Raw genomic sequence first — 22375 nt, 5'->3', positions numbered from 1 at the left:
TCATGATCCATCTGCGTCCTCCCCTCACTCTTGAACAAAACCCCAAGATACATCTGAACCATTCGTTAAAACGAGTCATGTTCATCCATAGTTTCGTTATTTTGTATTTCTGGTATTGAGTTACATTAACTTTAGTCTGAAATTGTGGGAAAAATCACCAATTTAAAATGGTAACTTTTGTCTAAAACGGCGTAAACAAAAAGACTGCGTTTGTGATCCATCTTCATCCTCCCCTCACTCGTGAACAAAACCCCAAGATACATCTCCACCTTACAAAAAAGAGTCGCGCTCAAATATTTGCGTTTGTTCTTTTCATTGTGGGAATTTTAACTTTTATTTCTGAAACTTCAGAAGTAACAACACATTTCCTGTGTTCGTGATCCATCTTCTCCCTCCCCTCATTCGTGAACAAAACCACAATATACATCTGAACCATACATTAAAACGAGTCATGTTCATCCATAGTTTTGTTTTCCTGCATTTCTGGTATTGAGGTACATTAACTTTTGTCTGAAATTGTGGGAAAAATCACCTATTTTTGGTGTTTGTGATCCATTTTCACCCTCCCCTCACTCGTGAACAAAACCCCAAGATACATCTGAACCATACATTAAAACGAGTCATGTTCATCCATAGTTTTGTTTTCCTGCATTTCTGGTATTGAGGTACATTAACTTTTCTCTGAAATTGTGTGAAAAATCACCTATTTTTGGTGTTTGTGATCCATCTTCACCCTCCCCTCACTCGTGAACAAAACCCCAAGATACATCTGAACCATACATTAAAACGAGTCATGTTCATCCATAGTTTTGTTTTCCTGCATTTCTGGTATTGAGGTACATTAACTTTTCTCTGAAATTGTGTGAAAAATCACCTATTTTTGGTGTTTGTGATCCATCTACACCCTCCCCTCACTCGTGAACAAAACCACAAGATACATCTGAACCATACGTAAAAACGAGTCATTTTCATCAATAGTTTTGTTTTCCTGCATTTCTGGTATTGAGGTACATTAACTTTTGTCTGAAATTGTGTGAAAAATCACCTATTTTTGGTGTTTGTGATCCATCTACACCCTCCCCTCACTCGTGAACAAGACTCTGACACACTGAACATACTGGTTGTTGGTTCTATGTTTGCGACGCGTGGATCTGATCGTCGCCGCAAACATCCCGCGGCTCGTCTCCCGACGCCACCTTCAGAAACAACAACACGCCGTCGTGTCATCAAGTCTTGGCGGGAGCCGCGGCGCCGAGGTCTTAGCTCGGCTAATCTGCCGACTCGGGGTCTCCTCATTGACTTGTTTGTGAGCGTGTTGATGAATAATGCGACGACTCGGAGCGTCTGCCGGAGCGACTGCGAGCGAGTCGGAGGAACTGTGGCGTCGACTCAAGCGTCCGTCGAGTGAGTCGTTTAATTAAGTTTGAATCCTGAGTCGTGAAGCTCCTTCTTCTTAAACACACAGTAAACGTTCTTTCCTCCATTTCCTGCTTTTTCTTCTTCTTCTCTTTTTCTAGAAGAGCCGCATGAGTCAATGACACGTGGATTAATGAGTCGCTCGAGTCATTGTGTTTTTATAGTTGATATAACGTAGGAAGTGACTCAGAGTCAGTTTAAGTGAGTCTGAATTATTTCCTGTGAAGTAAAATGTTGTCGATCGATTATAGAAAGTATATCAGTGTCATCGGAATATTCAATACTTGAATTTAATTTAAAATGTTGTTACTTTGAAATTTTTTATTGTATTTTTTTTCATTTATTATACATTTTTAAGGGTATTATATAAGTTTTATTGAATATTTGAGTTGAATATTTTACTGTATGTGTGTATATATATAATTGTTAATGAATTATTAAAAATGTATTTGATATTCAATACAAATATATATATATATTTATAAATATATAATTTATAAAAAATATATAACTATTTTATTATATAATTTTTAATGAAATATTAAATATTATTTTGATATTCAATAAAAGTTATATAATAATATAACTATCTTTTTTTATAAATTACATAATTATATAAATTATATCGATATATTTATAAATATATATATATTTTTTTATTATAAATAATTATTTTATTATACATTTTTATTTTCGAAAAGAGATTTGATTTTAAACCAAAAATTAAACCTTTACATAAACAAACTTTTTTTTTTTTTTTAATATACATTTTTAGGGTATTGAATATTATTTATTGAATATTTGAGTTTAATATTTTACTGTATGCGTTTATATATAGATGTATAGATATATCTATATATAAGGTTGAAATGTTGGTTTAAAAGAAAAATCTATTTTCGAAAATACAAATTTTACACAAAGAATTTGAGTTTCTAAATTCATCTTTTTTTTATATAGCCTTTTAAATTCAATATAAAATCTTTTAAATTAAGACCACAAACTTTATTATATATAGTTCTATATATATTATACTATAATATTAGCTACAACATTAGCTACAACGTTAGCTACAACGTTAGCTACAACATTAGCTACAACATTAGCTACGACGTTGGCTTCAACATTAGCTACAACATTAGCTTCAACAATAACTTCAACATTAGCTAGAACAATAGCTACAACATTAGCTACAACATTAGCTACAACGTTAGATACAACGTTAGCTACAACATTAGCTACAACATTAGCTACAACGTTGGCTTCAACATTAGCTTCAACGTTAACTTCAACATTAGCTAGAACAATAGCTAAAACGTTAGCTACAACGTTAGCTACATCATTAGCTACAACATTAGCTACAACATTAACTTCAACATTAGCTAGAACAATAGCTACAACATTACCTACAACGTTAGCTACAACATTAGCTACAACGTTGGCTTCAACATTAGCTAGAACAATAGCTACAACATTAGCTACAACATTAGCTTCAACATTAGCTACAACATTAGCTTCAACGTTAACTTCAACATTAGCTAGAACAATAGCTAAAACGTTAGCTACAACGTTAGCTAGATCATTAGCTACAACATTAACTTCAACATTAGCTAGAACAATAGCTACAACATTAGCTACAACGTTAGATACAACATTAGCTACAACATTAGCTACAACGTTGATTTCAACATTAGCTAGAACAATAGCTACAACATTAGCTACAACATTAGCTCCAACATTAGCTACAACATTAGCTACAACGTTAGCTACAACATTAGCTACAACATTAGCTACAACGTTGGCTTCAACATTAGCTACAACATTAGCTTCAACGTTAACTTCAACATTAGCTAGAACAATAGCTAAAACGTTAGCTACAATGTTAGCTACATCATTTGCTACAACATTAGCTACAACATTAACTTCAACATTAGCTAGAACAATAGCTACAACATTAGCTACAACGTTAGCTACAACGTTAGCTACAACATTAGCTACAACGTTGGCTTCAACATTAGCGACAACATTAGCTTCAACGTCAACTTCAACATTAGCTAGAACAATAGCTAAAACGTTAGCTACAACGTTAGCTACATCATTAGCTAAAACATTAGCTACAACATTAACTTCAACATTAGCTAGAACAATAGCTACAACATTAGCTACAACGTTAGCTACAACATTAGCTTCAAAATTAGCTACAACATTAACTTCAACATTAGCTACAACAATAGCTACAACATTAGCTACAACGTTAGCTTAAACATTAGCGCTCGTCGCTCACCGGTCCTTGCCCGTCTCGTTCTTGAAGAGCTCGTCGAACTGCAGCATCTTCTGCCAGGAGATGATGTAGACGCGGAGCTTGGGCAGGACCTGGTTCATGAGCCTCAGGTTGTTGTAGACCGGGCCCTTGCCGTCGCGCCTCATGTAGTTCCCGGGCCCCCAGAAGACGAAGACCGTGTCCTGGCTGGCGTTCAGCAGCTCGTGGCGGCTGCGCAGCACCCGCTGCATGCTAGAATGCGCCACCACGCGCAGCGACGTGCGACGGCCCACGTCCACGCCGTAGCCGCGGGCCGTCGGCGCGTCGTTCATCCGGATCACGCACTCGGCCCGGTCGATCTCGGCGCCGCGACCCCCGCCGATCAGGTGACCTGAGCTGGTCACCAGGGCGCAGGTCTGGCAGTGCATCTTCAGAGGCTGCAGGAGACACAACAAGTCAGGGGTGAGTCGCTCCTACTTTTGTCCAGGTTTAACCTTTGGCAGCACATTGAGATGGATGCACCCAGTGGATGAGTTCACTGAGAGGGAGTGAGATAGAAGTGTTGTGAATCAAGCGTGGAGTGTGGGTCGGGAAAAGGATTTTATTTGTTTTTTTTGTTTTTCTGAAAAGTTAACAAAATTCCAACAGAAAAAGTTCAAATCATTCAAACTCTCAGTTTGATTATTCATTTTATTTAATGTTATAAAGTTGAAATACAGTCGAGTTTTGTGTGAAAGTAAAACGAGTGAATTATTCATTTCAAATGTTGAAACTTGTTTATTTTTTGTTTAATGTTGTTATTTTTTTTTAATCATTTGATACTTTTTTTCTGAATAATTAAATCATTTCTAGATTGATTTTTACCAACCCTTGTGTTGTCTCTGGGTCAAGGTGACCCGAAAACAAATGTATTTGTAGTATCCCTTGTGTTGTCTCTGGGTCAAGGTGACCCGAAAACAAATGTATTTGTAGTATCCCTTGTGTTGTCTCTGGGTCAAGGTGACCCGAAAACAAATGTATTTGTAGTATCCCTTGTGTTATCTCGGGGTCCAGGTGACCCCGAAAACAAATGTATTTGTAGTATCCCTTGTGTTGTCTCTGGGTCAAGGTGACCCTGAAAACAAATGTGTTTTGGTATCCTTTGTGTTATCTCTGGGTCAAGATGACCCCTAAAACAAATGTGTTTGTGGTATCCCTTTTGTTATCTCAGGGTCCAGGTGACCTCGAAAACAAATGTATTTGTAGTATCCCTTGTGTTGTCTCTGGGTCAAGGTGACCCTGAAAACAAATGTGTTTGTGGTATCCCTTGTGTTGTCTCTGTGTCAAGGTGACCCTGAAAACAAATGTAAGTAAGTAAGTAAGTAATTTTTATTTATAAATGTATTTGTGGTATCCTTTGTGTTATCTCTGGGTCAAGGTGACCCCGAAAACAAATGTGTTTGTGGTATCCCTTGTGTTAGCTCTGGGTCAAGGTGACCCGGTGTTTTAAATTGATTGATTTTAAATTAATTAATTTTACAAAGCGTATGAGATTATAATAAAAACTCTTATTAAAAAAAAAAAAAAAAAATTCTTAGCCTTTGGTATAAAAATGTAAAAATGCTTTATATGAATTGAAAAGGCTCCGAATATTTTCAAAATAAATGTTTTTTTTGTTTTTTTTCAATATTTTAGTTCCAAAAATTCAAAAATATATATATTTTTAACTTTTTTTTAAAAAAATTGTATTAATTGATGTATTCAATATTAAATGTGAATATAATAGTCAAACAAATATATTTATCATTTTTTAATTCAATTATTCAGAAAAAAAACAAAAACATTTAAATGATTTAAATACATTTCAATAAAAACAGTAAAAGTCACTGATATACTACTATAGTTTTTGTCTATTTTACAATTAAAACTGTTATAAAACTGAAAAAAAAAAAACATTTATAATGAAAGATGGAGGGAATATAACGTTAAAAAAAAAGAAAAACACTCACTTATCACACACTTTACAGCCATAAAACTAAACAAAGGAGCACATTTGTTTTTTTTCATGTAGAAAATTCAGCCTTGAACGTTTCCCTGGCGTCTGGTTTTAAACAAACTTCTCTTGTACTGCCGTCATTATACTGCGAGTGTGTGTGTGTGTGGCTGCTACACACACACACTCGCAGTGGCAAGTGGAGGAAACCTTGTTCTGAAACTTCACTTTTTGTTTGAGGTGAAAATGTTGTTGTTGACAAATGTGCGGCGACGGCGCCTCGCGGGCCTGAGCAGCGTCACGTCCTCTGATTGGTGGAGAGCCTGTGGCGCCACGAAGGACTCGAGTCGCTCGTGTTCACCTCTGAAGCCTCGCTTCGGATCAAACCAAAACTCAAACGTCTCTTTTCCTCGCTTTCTTTGCGAGCGACGAGCAGAGTCGCTCTGAACTGTCACAACATCTCGTTACGTTCCTCAACAGTCGACTCTTGGAACGCTGGTTAGTTTCTCTGAGGAGGATGAGAGGAGCGTCTTCAGACGAGATCTTCTCCTGAGCTCTTCATGATCTTCTCCTGAGCTCTTCATGATCTTCTCCTGAGCTTTTTGTGATGTTTTCATGATCTTTTCACAATCTTCTCGTGATATTTTCATGATCTTTTCATGATCTTTTCACAATCTTCTCGTGATATTTTCATGATCTTTTCATTATCTTTTCACAATCTTTTCACGATCTTTTCATGATCTTTTCATTATCTTTTCATGATCTTTTCATTATCTTTTCACGATCTTTTCATGATCTTTTCATTATCTTTTCATGATCTTTTCATGATCTTTTCATGATCTTTTCACGATCTTTTCAATATCTTTTCATGATCTTTTTGTGATCTTTTCATTATCTTTTCAAGATCTTTTCATTATCTTTTCACAATCTTTTCATGATCTTTTCATGATCTTTTCATGATCTTTTCACGATCTTTTCATGATCTTTTCACGATCTTTTCATGATCTTTTCATTATCTTTTCACGATCTTTTCATGATCTTTTCACGATCTTTTCATGATCTTTTCATGATCTTTTCATGATCTTTTCATGATCTTTTCAAGATCTTTTCAAGATCTTTTCATTATCTTTTCACGATCTTTTCATGATCTTTTCATGATCTTTTCATGATCTTTTCATGATCTTTTCAAGATCTTTTCAAGATCTTTTCACTATCTTTTCACGATCTTTTCATGATCTTTTCATGATCTTTTCATGATCTTTTCATGATCTTTTCAAGATCTTTTCATTATCTTTTCATGATCTTTTCATGATCTTTTCATGATCTTTTCATGATCTTTTCAAGATCTTTTCAAGATCTTTTCATTATCTTTTCACGATCTTTTCATGATCTTTTCATGATCTTTTCATGATCTTTTCAAGATCTTTTCATTATCTTTTCACGATCTTTTCATGATCTTTTCATGATCTTTTCATGATCTTTTCATGATCTTTTCAAGATCTTTTCACTATCTTTTCACGATCTTTTCATGATCTTTTCATGATCTTTTCATGATCTTTTCATGATCTTTTCAAGATCTTTTCATTATCTTTTCACGATCTTTTCATGATCTTTTCATGATCTTTTCATGATCTTTTCATGATCTTTTCAAGATCTTTTCATGATCTTTTCATGATCTTTTCATGATCTTTTCATTATCTTTTCACGATCTTTTCATGATCTTTTCATGATCTTTTCATGATCTTTTCATGATCTTTTCAAGATCTTTTCATTATCTTTTCAAGATCTTTTCACTATCTTTTCACTATCTTTTCACGATCTTTTCATGATCTTTTCATGATCTTTTCAAGATCTTTTCATTATCTTTTCACGATCTTTTCATGATCTTTTCATGATCTTTTCATGATCTTTTCAAGATCTTTTCACTATCTTTTCACGATCTTTTCACGATCTTTTCATGATCTTTTCATGATCTTTTCATGATCTTTTCAAGATCTTTTCATGATCTTTTCATGATCTTTTCATGATCTTTTCAAGATCTTTTCATTATCTTTTCACAATCTTTTCATGATCTTTTCATGATCTTTTCATGATCTTCTAATGATCTTTTCACAAGCTTTTTACCATCTTATGACGATATTTTCATGATCTTTTCGAGATCTTTTCATGATCTTTTCGAGATCTTTTCATGATCTTCCTCCGAGAAACAAACACAACTACAAAGAAAGTAAGAAAATAATAACAGTAAAAGAAAAAAAAAATTACAAAACAAAAACTAACTAAATCAAAAAATCTTAACTACAAAAACTCAGAAAAGAATAACGGTAAAAAGACAAACAAATTAAATCAAAAGGACTAAAACAAATCTTAATTACAGAAAATTAAAAAAGGGATTCGAGGTAGATTTTCCAACTCGTGCTTCATGGACACTTTTGTAAAAATGTATTTTGTTCGAAACCACGACGGCTGCAGAATAAATCTCTGATCCTCGTCACGAGCCTCCATCTTGACTCCTTCATCTTTCACGAGGCCGAACCCACGACGTGCAGCGAAGCCACGAGAAAACCTCCCGCGGACGCCGCTCGCCGTTATTTACCATATTTCTGCCGACGCGCATTTACATCTGCGGCGCATTAGCGGGAAACAAAACAACATCAGGACGCAGCGGCGGCGGACGTCTCATCGCCGCCATCATCATTATCGTCTCCGGCTTAATGGTGGATCACCGGCAGAACTGGGGCACGTGGGTAATGAGACCTGGAGGAGGCGCTGAGTTATGGAGCGACAGAGCAGCAGAAGGAGAGGAAGAGAGGAAGGGAGGACGAGTGGTGCTGGTGGAAGCTGGTGTTTGATGGAACGCCGGGCTAATGAGGTCCTGGTGGTCTTCGCCGACAGACGCATCCATCCAGACCTGATGGCCTGATGGCGTGTCAAGAATCCCATCTTCACTGGCGTCTAACTGCTCCGAGGATCCTGATCCTGCCTCCCCTTGACTCCAGCAGGACTTAAGTGGAAGCAGGACTTAAGTGGAAGCAGGACTTAAGTGGAAGCAGGACTTAAGTGGAAGCAGGACTTAAGTGGAAGCAGGACTTAAGTGGAAGCAGGACTTAAGTGGAAGCAGGACTTAAGTGGATCACACGGGTCCGGGATTGGCCTCTTCAGCCGGCGCTTCAGTTAGAGGCGAGAAATAGGCCCGAAGGATGATCCGGACCAGGCTCTCCATTTTGGAGTCACACCGGAGAGTTGAGATGAAGTTCAGACCTTCAGACCGAGTGTTTGCTGAGGAGACTCTAGTTCTAGTCCAGAGCTGTGTCTCAAACCACATACTTCTCTTAGTGCACTAGAAGTTAGTATGCATCAGGATAGTGTACGTACTAACTAGTAACTAATTCTCCACAGATAGTATTTCTCAAATCAAACTCTGCTGCTACACACTAACAGGAAATGACGCGACAGCTTCTTCTTCTACTACTATTTAACGATGATTTCAACCAGATGTAGGAACACTATCGCCACCTGCTGGCAGCACGTTTGGTTTGGATCAAGAAATATGAGAAACTAGATATTCGCGAGATATTTACGCCGGTATCAGCAGCGAAGACGTGTCGTCCGTACGTGATCTTTTCATGATCTTTTTACGATCTTTTCATGATCTTTTCATGATCTTTTCACAATATTTTCACAATCTTTTCATGATCTTTTCATGATCTTTTTACGATCTTTTCATGATCTTTTCATGATCTTTTCACAATATTTTCACAATCTTTTCATGATCTTTTCATGATCTTTTCATGATCTTTTCATGATCTTTTCACGATCTTTTCACAATCTTTACGTGATCTTTTCATGATCTTTTCACAATCTTTTCACGCTCTTTTCACGATATTTTCACAATCTTTACGTGATCTTTTCATGATCTTTTCACAATCTTTTCACGCTCTTTTCACGATATTTTCACAATCTTTACTTGATCTTTTCATGATCTTTTCACGCTCTTTTCACCCTCTTTTCATAATCTTTTTATGATCTTTTCATGACCTTTAGCGACCTTTTCACAATCTTTCCACGATCTGATTACGATCTTTTCACGATCTTTTCAGGAACTCTCCTTTTCACAAACTTCTAATGATCTTTTCCAAGCTTTTTACGATCTTATGACGATATTTTCATGATCTTTTCGAGATCTTTTCATTATCTTTTCACAATCTTTTCATGATCTTTTCACAATCTTTTCATGATCTTTTCATGATCTTTTCATGATCTTTTCACAATCTTTTCATGATCTTTTCATGATCTTTTCACAATATTTTCACAATCTTTACGTGATCTTTTCACGATCTTTTCATGATCTTTTCACAATCTTTTCATGATCTTTTCATGATCTTTTCATGATCTTTTCACGATCTTTTCATGATCTTTTCACGATCTTTTCATTATCTTTTCACGATCTTTTCATGATCTTTTCATGATCTTTTCATGATCTTTTCACGATCTTTTCATGATCTTTTCACGATCTTTTCATGATCTTTTCACGATCTTTTCATTATCTTTTCACGCTCTTTTCACAATATTTTCAAAATCTTTACGTGATCTTTTCAGGATCAAGAAATATGAGAAACTAGATATTCGCGATATATTTACGCCGGTATCAGCACCGAAGACGTGTCGTCCTCGTACTGCATATACTGCAAGTATATATATATATATATATATATATATATATATATGACGTAACTTCCAACGTCAAAGTCACTAAGATGGAGCGGGTAGGGTAGTACAATTCAGTGTGTATGGAGCACTACATTTCACATACTAAGAATTGAGACGCACTTATACACTAAAAATACTAAGTTTAAGTACACAAGTATGTGATTTACGACACAGCTCAGGTTCCTCTTAGCTACGGTGGCCCTGAAGGCCAACGACCACACTTAGCGACTAGTTAGTAAAATCACAAATATTGTCGACAAAACTACAAAAAGCTAAAGACAAAATTACAAGAAAATAAATTGAAACTTCAGAAAAATTACAACAAAAAACTCAACTTAAAAAAAAACAAAACAACAAAATCGCAACCTCAAAAAACGACACAAAAAAAACTTAATCCTGATTACAAAAGCAAAAAAACAGTAAAAACAAAATCAATGAACTAAACAAACTAAAGTGACACTTACTGTGTTTAGAATTACAAAAAACAAAACTACAAAAAACAAAACTACAAAAAACAAAACTACAAAAAAGAAAAGCTATGATAACAGAAACCAAATTGTAATTACAAAAACACAAAATTCTTAACTTAAACTGAACAAATAATGACAGTTACGTTCTTAAATACAAAAAATAAAATCCTAATTTTAAATAAAAAATAAATAACAATTAACAAAATCGCAACTAAAAAAAAACGAACAACGACAAACAAAATCGTAATTTAAAATGATACAAGAAAACACAAAATCAATGACAAAATATTACTATTTTGTAGATGCAATTATATAAAACCAAAAAACAACTTTGAAAACGAAACCATGACTTAAAAAAAAGGTACGATAACAAAAACCAAAAATTTAAAATACAAAAAGACTAAAATCATGACTTGAAAAAAATAATCAAATAACGAGAACAAATGACAATAGTAAAAAAAATTGCAGCTACAAAATAATGAAATTACAGAAAACGACTGTAAAAAATATAAAACACTACAAAGGAAAACTTAATTGTAACAAAAGTACAAAAAAAATACAAACTTCAAATTAAAAATAAAAATGACAAAAAACTAAAATGGAAACTACAAAATAAAAATTCGGAACTGCAAAAAAACTATTAAGAATTGAAAACACAAACATGTAAATTACTCTTTTAACTAAACCTAAAATTACCAAAACCAAAACTAACATTTCTTCATGAGCAGTTTTCTAATTGAACTCTGACCTCACGAGATCTACAAGAATACATACATGACTTTGACTTTCAGGCTGAAAAAGACGGTTAAGAAAGAACGTCTTCATTTCCAGCAATCGTGTTGGATTTAAACCACAGTGTCGTTCGTGAGATCAAAACATGTTCTTTAACGAAGATGAAAAATAAACCAGAGGCGTTCAAACATCATGTTGCGTCTGATGTTTCTCCTCCTGATGTTTCTCCTCCTGATGTTTCTCCTCTTGATGTTTCTCCTCCTGATGTTTCTCCTCCTGATGTTTCTCCTCCTGATGTTTCTCCTCTTGATGTTTCTCCTCCTGATGTTTCTCCTCCTGATGTTTCTCCTGCTGATGTTTCTCCTCCTGATGCTTCTCCTCCAGATGTTTCTCCTCCTGATGTTTCTCCTGCTGATGTTTCTCCTCCTGATATTTCTCCTCCTGATGTTTCTCCTCCTGATGTTTCTCCTCCTGATGTTTCTCCTCCTGATGTTTCTCCTCCTGATGTTTCTCCTCTTGATGTTTCTCCTCCTGATGTTTCTCCTGCTGATGTTTCTCCTCCTGATGCTTCTCCTCCAGATGTTTCTCCTCCTGATGTTTCTCCTGCTGATGTTTCTCCTCCTGATGTTTCTCCTCCTGATGTTTCTCCTCCTGATGTTTCTCCTCCTGATGTTTCTCCTGCTGATGTTTCTCCTCCTGATGTTTCTCCTCCTGATGTTTCTCCTCCTGATGTTTTCCTCCTGATGTTTCTCCTCCTGATGTTTTCCTGCTGATGTTTCTCCTCCTGATGTTTCTCCTCCTGATGTTTCTCCTCCTGATGTTTCTCCTCCTGATGTTTCTCCTGCTGATGTTTCTCCTGCTGATGTTTTTCCTCCTGATGTTTCTCCTCCTGATGTTTCTCCTCCTGATGTTTCTCCTCCTGATGTTTCTCCTCCTGATGTTTCTCCTCCTGATGTTTCTCCTGCTGATGTTTCTCCTCCTGATGTTTCTCCTCCTGACGTTTTCCTGCTGATGTTTCTCCTCCTGATGTTTCTCTTCCTGATGTTTCTCCTCCTGATGTTTCCTTCTCATGTTTCTCCTGATGTTTCTCCTCCTGATGTTTCTCCTGCTGATGTTTCTCCTGCTGATGTTTCTCCTCCTGATGTTTCCTCCTGATGTTTCCTCCTCATGTTTCTACTCCTGATGTTTCTCCTCCTGATGTTTCTCCTCCTTATGTTTCTCCTCCTGATGTTTCTCCTCCTGATGTTTCTCCTCCTGATGCTTCTCCACCTGATGTTTCTCCTGCTGATGTTTCTCCTCCTTATGTTTCTCCTCCTGATGTTTCTCCTCCTGATGTTTCTCCTCCTGATGTTTTCCTGCTGATGTTTCTCCTCCTGATGTTTCTCCTCCTGATGTTTCTCCTGCTGATGTTTCTCCTGCTGATGTTTTTCCTCCTGATGTTTCTCCTCCTGATGTTTCTCCTCCTGATGTTTCCTCCTGATGTTTCCTTCTCATGTTTCTCCTGATGTTTCTCCTCCTGATGTTTCTCCTGCTGATGTTTCTCCTGCTGATGTTTCTCCTCCTGATGTTTCCTCCTGATGTTTCCTCCTCATTTTTCTACTCCTGATGTTTCTCCTCCTGATGTTTCTCCTCCTTATGTTTCTCCTCCTTATGTTTCTCCTCCTTATGTTTCTCCTCCTGATGTTTCTCCTCCTGATGCTTCTCCACCTGATGTTTCTCCTGCTGATGTTTCTCCTCCTTATGTTTCTCCTCCTGATGTTTCTCCTGCTGATGTTTCTCCTCCTGATGTTTCCTCCTGATGTTTCCTCCTGATGTTTCTACTCCTGATGTTTTTCCTGCTGATGTTTCTCCTCCTGATGTTTCTCCTGCTGATGTTTCTCCTCCTGATGTTTCTCCTCCTGATGTTTCAAACCACTTGTTCACAGAAACTCTCGCCTCGACTCCCTCGAATCCAACATTCCAGATTCAGTCGACGTCCGGAGCATCTCGTCATGTTTCAAGCATCTCTGTCTGGACCGACGCTGGGAGGAGACCCCGGGTCGCACCGAGGGCAGGAGCAGGAGCGAAGGAGGTCAGTGGAACCACCGGAGGCTCCTTGTCGGGTCAGATCCTCGACTCCTCGACCCGACATGAGTCAGACGAGTGTCGTGCTTCACAGAAAGTTCTGTCAGGAGAAGTTTCTGAGTCTCTGGTGCCACGAAGATGGTGGCGCCCCCTACAGGGACCCTTTGATAGTACTCTGATAGTTTTTGTTACTGCATTACTGGAATATTTTTAAGGGTTTTGGTCATGTTGACGTTTTTTTACTCTACTAGTCACAGGATTTTAATGAAATCTACAAAAAGCTCAAATCACCATTATATTAAAAAAATATAAAAACACTAAAAAAACACTAATATAATCTTAAAAATGACAAACTAATCAGAAAGACAAAAAGCTAAAGTCAAAATTACAACCCAAAAAATTACTAGAATCTTCAGTCAGAACGACAAAAATTTTAAGACACAATTACAATTTGGAACTACAAAACTAGACAACGAAAAACTGAAAAGCTGGCGACCAAAAACTAATTCAGAATGGCAAAACTAAAATTACAAAAAAATTACAAAAACCAAAAACTTATCAAGAACATCAAAAAAATGAAAATAATTGAGACAACAAAAAAATAAAGTCACTATAACAAAAAAAATTGCATTTACAAAAAAATTAATCAGAACCACAAAAAACTAAAGTAACCATTGCTAAACGAAATTACAACTGCAAAAAAAATGACAAAAAACTAAGTCACTATTACAACCAAAAAAAATTGCAAATACTGGAAACTTCAATCAGAATGAAAGAAAACTAAAAAGCACAACAACGAAAAACTAAATCAGAATGACGAAAAAATTACAATTTGGAACTACAAAACTAGATGACAGAAAACTGAAAAGCTAGCAACCAAAAACTAATTCAGAATGTCAAAATTAAAATTACACTTCCCCCCCAAAAAAAATACCAACAACAATAAACTTACCCAGAACATCAAAAAAAATAAAAATAATACAAACCTAAAAATTGGGACAACAAAAAGCTAGAGTCCCCATTACTAAACGAAATGACAACTACACAAAATATCAGAATGACGAAAAAACAAAAAAGCACTTCAATTAGAGAAAGAAGAAACTAAAGTCACTATTCCAAACAAAAAACCCCCAACAAAAACAACCTATTTCATTCAGAGAGTATATCCAAAAATGTAACGTGACTTTGTTCAGGAAGTCGAGTCTTGATCGGAAGCTTCATTGAGATTCCGTTAAACGCTCGTCATTCCTCGATGATCGCAGGTTCAGGAAAGAGCGTGAGTTCAGTCGACCGTCATCAGACTCACGGTCGGCGCTCGCAGAACTCGGCGCACCTCGGGATACTCGGAGAATAATTGGTGGTTAAAACTCACTCGGGGTCTCGAGGGGCAGAGAAATCAGCCTTCATTCCTCAGCGAGACCCTCCCTCGCTCTTCCCGTCTTATCTGCGTCCCTGAAGAAGCTGCTCCAGCGGATCGTCGGCCTCACGGCACAGAAACTATTCAAGTGTTGCTATTGATTCTGTGCGAGAGAAGCAGCGAAATCGAGCTGAAGCTTAGTTGGGAAAATACCTCGGGAACGAATGAAACGATCCGTGAGTCGAGCGGAGAAAAGGAAACAAACTTCTGACTCGGAGAAGTTGTTGTGTTCGGTCGCGTTCTTTTGTAAGTCGAGCTCGACGCCGATGAGACGCTACTGTTGCTCGAGGGAGAGACTTCACATGACTCTGTGGGTTTACCCCGGGTACTCCGGTTTCCTCCCTCTATGGTTATCAAGCCAGATCTACAAGATCCAAAATATTGTTCACCTCAAGAACCTGCTCCACCTGGATCGAGACCAAGACAAATAGTACCAAGAAGGAGACCAAAAGTTTTTGCCGATTTTTCGAATTCATAACTAAAAATAAATCCCAATTGCAAAAATAAAATGATAAAATCAAAAAACTGAAAGTTACACGTACAAAAAATCTCGACTGAAAATAAGTTAAATCAAACAATCAATAACCAAATTGAAGCTACAACCCCCCAAAAAATGAAAAAAATACTATTGTAACTACAGAAAATTAAAGACACAACTATAACTACAATAAACTTAAATAACAACTTGAAAAAAAAAGCTTAAAAAATAAATAAATAAAATTAAAAAAATAACAAAAAATAAACATAATTGTAACTATTCAAAGACAGATAGCTAAAAAGTCTCTATAAATATTTAAAAAACTAAGATCTAAACTTGAAAAAACAACGACAAAAAAATGACATCAAAAAAATAAATCTACAACCGAAAAATAACACAAAAACAACAACAAAAAAAACATCAATGGAACACAAAAGCTAGAACATAACCACAAAAAAACATAACACCACAATTACAAAGACAAAATCTTAACTATCAAAACTAAAACCAAAATGACTAAAAAAGCAAAAAAGCAAAATAAAATCAAAACAAGTCACAATTACAAAAACAAACAAAAAACTTTAATCACAAAAATCTAAGTCCATATAATAACAACTGCTATAAACAAAGAATGTTTCTGGGAATCTTTGAAAGCAAACCGAAAGGAAGAAGACTTGAGGAGAAGAGGAGAGGAGGAGGAGGAGGAGAGAGGAGAGGAGGAGGAGGAGAGGAGAGGAGGAGGAGAGGAGAAGAGGGGAGGAGGAGAAGGAGGAGAGGAGAGGAGAGGAGGAGAGGAGAAGAGGGGAGGAGGAGAAGGAGGGGAGGAGGAGGAGAAGAGAGGAGAGGAAGAGGAGGAGGAGAAGGAGGGGGAGGAGGAGGAGAAGAGAGTAGAGGAGGAGGAGGAGAGGAGAGGAGGAGGAGAGGAGAAGAGAAGAGGGGAGGAGGAGAAGGAGGGGAGGAGGAGGAGGAGGAGAAGAGAGGAGAAGAGAGGAGAGGAGGAGGAGGAGGAAGAGGAAGAGGAAGAGGAGGAGGAGGAGGAGGAGGAGAAGAAAGGAGAGGAGGAGGAGGAGGAGAAGGAGGAGGAGGGGGAGGAGGAGAGGAGGAGCAGGAGGAGGGGGAGGAGGAGGAGAGGAGGAGGAGGAGGAGGAGGAGAAGAAAGGAGAGGAGGAGGAGGAGGAGGAGGAGGGGGAGGAGGAGAGGAGGAGGGGGAGGAGGAGGGGAGGAGGAGGAGGCCCACACTGCAGAAGTGGCAATTAAAGACCCCGGCGGTCAGAAGCTCCGACACTCATTAGACCACGAGAGACGATGACGAGTTGGCTTGAGGCCAATTATCTGCTGAACAACAAACTGAAGATAAAGTTCTTGATCGTGACACGAGTCCTTGAAGACACCAGAGCAACGTCTGTGTTTGTTGTTGTCGTGACATGTTGGACGACCTTGACCTGTCAGTGAGTTACTGACCAGCTGTTCGTCTCTGACAGTCTCTGACAGTCAGTCAAAAAGCAAAATCATAATAACAAAAACTCAAAAAACACAACCTGAAAAAAAACTTAACACAACAACGACAAAGACAATTTCAACAACAAAAAATATAATCAAAACATAAAAAAACCAAATGACAAAAAAAACAAAAAAAAAAAAACTTCATAAAATACAAAAAACTAAATCACAATTAAAAAACAGACACAATTCCTAAAAAACAAAATCATAATGACAAAAACTAAAAAAAAACAACTAAAGAAAAACTTAAAACACAACAAAGATAGAAACCGCAACGACAAAAAAACTAAACTCAAAACATCAAAAAACTAAATATAAAACTTAAAGGCAAGAAAAACTAAATCAAATACAATAAACCAAAATAACTTTCAAAAGTCATAAAAACCTTAAAAACACTACAAATGACAAAAGTCACAATTACAAAATACATTTTAAACTACCAACAGAAAACAATGTTTGTCTATAAAGTTTGTTGGTTTAAGAGGATTTTCAAACAAAGTCTTGTAACTGAGCCTCGTCTCCCTGAAGCTGATCCTGTCACTCAAACACCACCTTGAGCATCATTAAACCTGGACGTGTTTCCTCCTCCTGCTCATGAAGCCACAACTTCCTCCTCTTCCTCCTCCTCATCCTCACGTGGAGCAGAACAAAAGCTCGTCCTCCGCTTACATTCGTTTATTGTGTTTGTCTGCAAAGATCAAGCAGCTGCAGCAGGAGACGCTCCAGTTGCACAGAGTTACAACACTCGGCTCGGCTGTAATTGCCTGGACGAGGACCCCCCACTGATGCTGCTGCTGAAGCTGCTGCTGCTGCTGCTGAAGCTGCTGCTGCTGCTGATGATGATGATGCTGATGCTGCTGAAGACCACACAGTGATGCAGATGTTGCCAGTGTGTGGAACCTCCGAGCAGAGATAAGTCTTTGCTGATGCAAAGAACACACAGACACGAGGCAGCGACGCCCGAATACAAAAGTGTCTCAGAATATTTCACTCTAGATTCTGAAGCATTTCATGTTTGTTTTTTTTATATGAAACCATCGAACCTGCTGCTTCTTCTCGTCGTCCAAGACAAAAAACAAATCATTTATGTTAAAGAAAATATATATATATATATATATATATATTTTAAGCTTTGTAAAAAAAGGAAAACAATGTTTTTCCTAATATTTTTAATTTTTTTAGCTGAAAATAAATATGTTTTGTACAATAAACATTTCTAATATATATAAATATATATATATGTACATATGTGTGTATGTAGATATGTGTATATATGTATAAATATATGTGTATATATACACATGTACAGTATATATTAATATTTAAAAAATATTCACAACATGGTTTGACGCAAAGTTTATGTATATATATATATATACATATATATATATATACATAAATATATATAAACTTTAATAAATATGCATTTTCTTAATATGTAATATATTTTCTTTGGTTTGACATTTCAAAAAAATATATATATATATTCAAATAAATGTCATGTATATATATATATATATTATTCAGTTTCAAACCATTGTTTAATTTTTGTATTCATATAAATGAAATAACTTTAAAAACTTTTTTTTTTGTCATTTCTTTAGTTTAAAATGGATGGTTTTCCTCTCAGCGTCACATACTGTCAGGTGAGCATCAGCAGAAGAAGGAAAAGAGGCGACAAACAAGATTGAGGAAGCAAACGATGACAGGAGGACACTAGGGGTGAAGAACAGATGGAGCGAGGAGGAGGAGAGGATGTGACAGGCGGCAGGAAGATGAGCGGATGAAGAAGTGTGATGGATGAAGACAAGAGCGAGAAGAAGAGGATGTCAGACAAAGCGGCGAGACAGGAAACTAGAAAAAAAAAGTTTTGAGAGAACTTTAGGTGCCGTGAAGATTATCAACATTTATGTTCTGATACATTCAGATCACGATCAGAACCAGCTTCTTTACAGCATGTTTAGATTAGCATGTGAGCTGTCCTAGCATCACTGCTAGATTAGCATGTTAGCTGTCCTAGCATCACTGCTAGATTAGCATGTGAGCTGTCCTAGCATCACTGCTAGATTAGCATGTTAGCTGTCCAAGCATCACTGCTAGATTGGCATGTGAGCTGTCCTAGCATCACTGCTAGATTAGCATGTGAGCTGTCCTAGCATCACTGCTAGATTAGCATGTTAGCTTTCCTAGCATCACTGCTAGATTAGCATGTTAGCTGTCCTAGCATCACTGCTAGATTAACATGTTAGCTGTCCTAGCATCACTGCTAGATTAGCATGTTAGCTGTCCTAGCATCACTGCTAGATTAGCATGTTAGCTGTCCTAGCATCACTGCCAGATTAGCATGTTAGCTGTCCAAGCATCACTGCTAGATTAGCATGTTAGCTGTCCTTGCATCACTGCTAGATTAGCATGTTAGCTGTCCTAGCATCACTGCTAGATTAGCATGTTAGCTGTCCAAGCATCACTGCTAGATTAGCATGTTAGCTGTCCTTGCATCACTGCTAGATTAGCATGTTAGCTGTCCTAGCATCACTGCTAGATTAGCATGTTAGCTGTCCAAGCCTCACTGCTAGATTAGCATGTTAGCTGTCCTTGCATCACTGCTAGATTAGCATGTTAGCTGTCCTAGCATCACTGCTAGATTAGCATGTTAGCTGTCCTAGCATCACTGCTAGATTAGCATGTTAGCTGTCCAAGCCTCACTGCTAGTTTAGCATGTAGCTTTAGCTTTAGCATGCTTCATTTTTAGAAGAGGTGAAGTGAAGCTTTGTCATCTGGGAGTGACTCAAAGTGGAACCACTGGTCATCCGGGAAAAATTGGTGGGTTGGACATTTATCAGCGAAGGAGGTCCCGTCTAAGATGACATGGTGACACTTTCTAGGCTTTGGTAACACCACAGCATCAGGAGTAATACCACAGAGCATCACTGAGTAATACCAAGGAACCTTGCAGAGTAATACCACAGTACCTCCCAGAGTAATACTAAGGAACCTCGGAGAGTAACACCAAGGAACCTCACAAAGTAATATGAAGGAACCTCGCAGAGTAATACCACAGCACCTCACAGAGTAATACCACAGCACCTCACAGAGTAATACCACAGTACCTCACAGAGTAATACCACAGTACCTCACAGAGTAATACCAAGGAACCTTGCAGAGAAATACCACAGCATCTTGCAGAGTAATACCAAGGAACCTCGCAGAGTAATACCAAGGAACCTTGCAGAGTAATACCAAGGAACCTTGCAGAGTAATACCAAGGAACCTTGCAGAGTAATACCAAGGAACCTCGCAGAGTAATACCAAGGAACCTCACAGAGTAATACCAAGGAACCTCGCAGAGTAATACCACAGTACCTCCCAGAGTAATACTAAGAAACCTCACAGAGTAATACCAAGGAACCTCGCAGAGTAATACCAAGGAACCTCGCAGAGTAATACCACAGCACCTCGCAGAGTAATACCAAGGAACCTCGCAGAGTAATACCACATAACCTTGTGGATAAATAACACAGCACCTAAGTACCAAATTGGTACTTAAATGTTTTGACAGAGTTTTGTACTACACCAAATCAGTTCGAGGTCAGTAAGAACGACTGGAACTAATAATAAGGTGCACGTAAAAATTTTAAGATAATGAATGGACTTTAAGTGCCTTATAGTCTGAATAATACGGTAATGGAAACATGGTCAACTTCCTGAGCAACATGGTGAAGCTGTGATCCGTGACTCAAGGGTTGAATCATTTCATTTCATTTCTGCTGCTCAGAGTTCAAGGGTCAGTTTCGAGCGTTATCTTCACAGCCTTTTATCGAGCGCAGGTGGACGACGACGTCCCATAATAATCCCCTCTGAGGCCTGCAGCTCTGAGCTCGGCGATGAACAACAGTCGGGATCGATGGCCAGGAGATGATCTGGTTACGAGGGGATCGGCGAGCGCTAATGGCCGGACCGGCCCGTGAATACCAACGTCCTCGACAGAGAGATCAGAGCGAGTCGATACCGAGACGCTATTTTTCAAAACTCCTCACCGGAGACGACGACGGAGGGTTGCGTCGTCTCCACTCCGGCGCAGGAACTCGCCTCTCAGGCTCTGGATGTTAAATCGTGAAGAGCAATAAATCCCATCAAGTCGAGTCCCGGAGGAGCAATTACCGTTTCTCGCGGTACAACAACAAACTTGAGCGGAAACCAGAGGAAGACATCAATAAAACATCTGCCATTCCACCGTCCTCATTTGAGCGAGAGAGAGAAAAAAAAGAAAAGAAACATCTCTCTCTCCTCTGAAAACATTTTCCACGACTAAATATTCAGCCTTTGAACGACGCTGTAATGCGCCGGAGGAGATAATGAGGCTAAAGATCCTTGTGGGTGAAGAAATACAAGATGCCAGTTGGAGTAACGGACGGAAAAAAAAACCTTGGCGGAGGAGACGGTTGTGAACCTTCGAGGACTCGCAGCACGAGATACACTTTCTGTTTATTCATGTTGTTGTCGAGTTCGGTTTCCGCTCGTCGGCGAAGAAGAGCGGCTTTTTTTCCTTAATGGAAGTGGATGAAAAATTCAACTTGGAGAGGAAACAAAAGTTTTTCGCGAAAGAATCGTTCACAAACACAACTAGGGTGTCAAGAATCTGCTGATACGATACGTATCAAGATGCAGGGACAACAACACGATATAAAGTGATACTGTAGTAACAAGTATATATGTGTAGTATTGTCGAGTACTTAACTCTGGTGTTGTAGTATTTACAGACCACATGACTCTTGACGAAGTTGAAACTGCTTTAATTTGTTTTCAAACCAAAATATGTCCAAACATCAGCTTTAATATCTGCTGGAGTCGACTGTATCCTTTCATCCTCAGTTGTAACTGCTTTCATTTGTTTTCAAACCAAGATATGTCCAAACATCAGCTTAAAAGCTGCTGGAGTCGACTGTATCCTCTTGTCCTCAGTTGTAACTGCTTTCATTTGTTTTCAAACCAAGATATGTCCAAACATCAGCTTAAAAGCTGCTGGAGTCGACTGTATCCTCTTGTCCTCAGCCATAACCAGAATTTACAGACCACATGACTCTTGACGAAGTCGTAACTGCTTTCATTTGTTTTCAAACCAAAATATGTCCAAACATCAGCTTTAAAATCTGCTGGAGTCACTGTATCCTCTTGTCCTCAGTTGTAACTGCTTTCATTTGTTTTCAAACCAAAATATGTCCAAACATCAGCTTTAAAAGCTGCCGGACTCACTGTATCCTCTCGTCCTCAGTCGTAACTTCTTCCATTTGTTTTCAAACCAAAATATGTCCAAACATCAGCTTTAAAAGGAGTGGAGTCACTGTATCCTCTCGTCCTC

The 22375-nt window shown here is 37.9% G+C and overlaps 1 protein-coding gene across 1 annotated transcript in view; it reads right to left on the bottom strand.

The window, feature by feature from the left end:
- The window catches only part of st6galnac5a (ST6 (alpha-N-acetyl-neuraminyl-2,3-beta-galactosyl-1,3)-N-acetylgalactosaminide alpha-2,6-sialyltransferase 5a), a 58548-nt gene that overhangs the window by 9644 nt on the left and 26529 nt on the right, over window positions 1-22375 (bottom strand). Inside the window, exon 3 of the mRNA XM_087810917.1 lies at window positions 3698-4110. Within this exon, the coding sequence (XP_087667043.1) occupies window positions 3698-4110 (413 nt within the window). The remainder of the gene's footprint in view (window positions 1-3697; window positions 4111-22375) is intronic.

This window comes from Callionymus lyra, chromosome 16, assembly GCF_982586985.1.
Source record: "Callionymus lyra chromosome 16, fCalLyr1.hap1.1, whole genome shotgun sequence".
Classification (NCBI taxonomy): Eukaryota; Metazoa; Chordata; class Actinopteri; order Syngnathiformes; family Callionymidae; genus Callionymus; species Callionymus lyra.
This window is presented reverse-complemented; position numbering and strand designations above follow the sequence as displayed.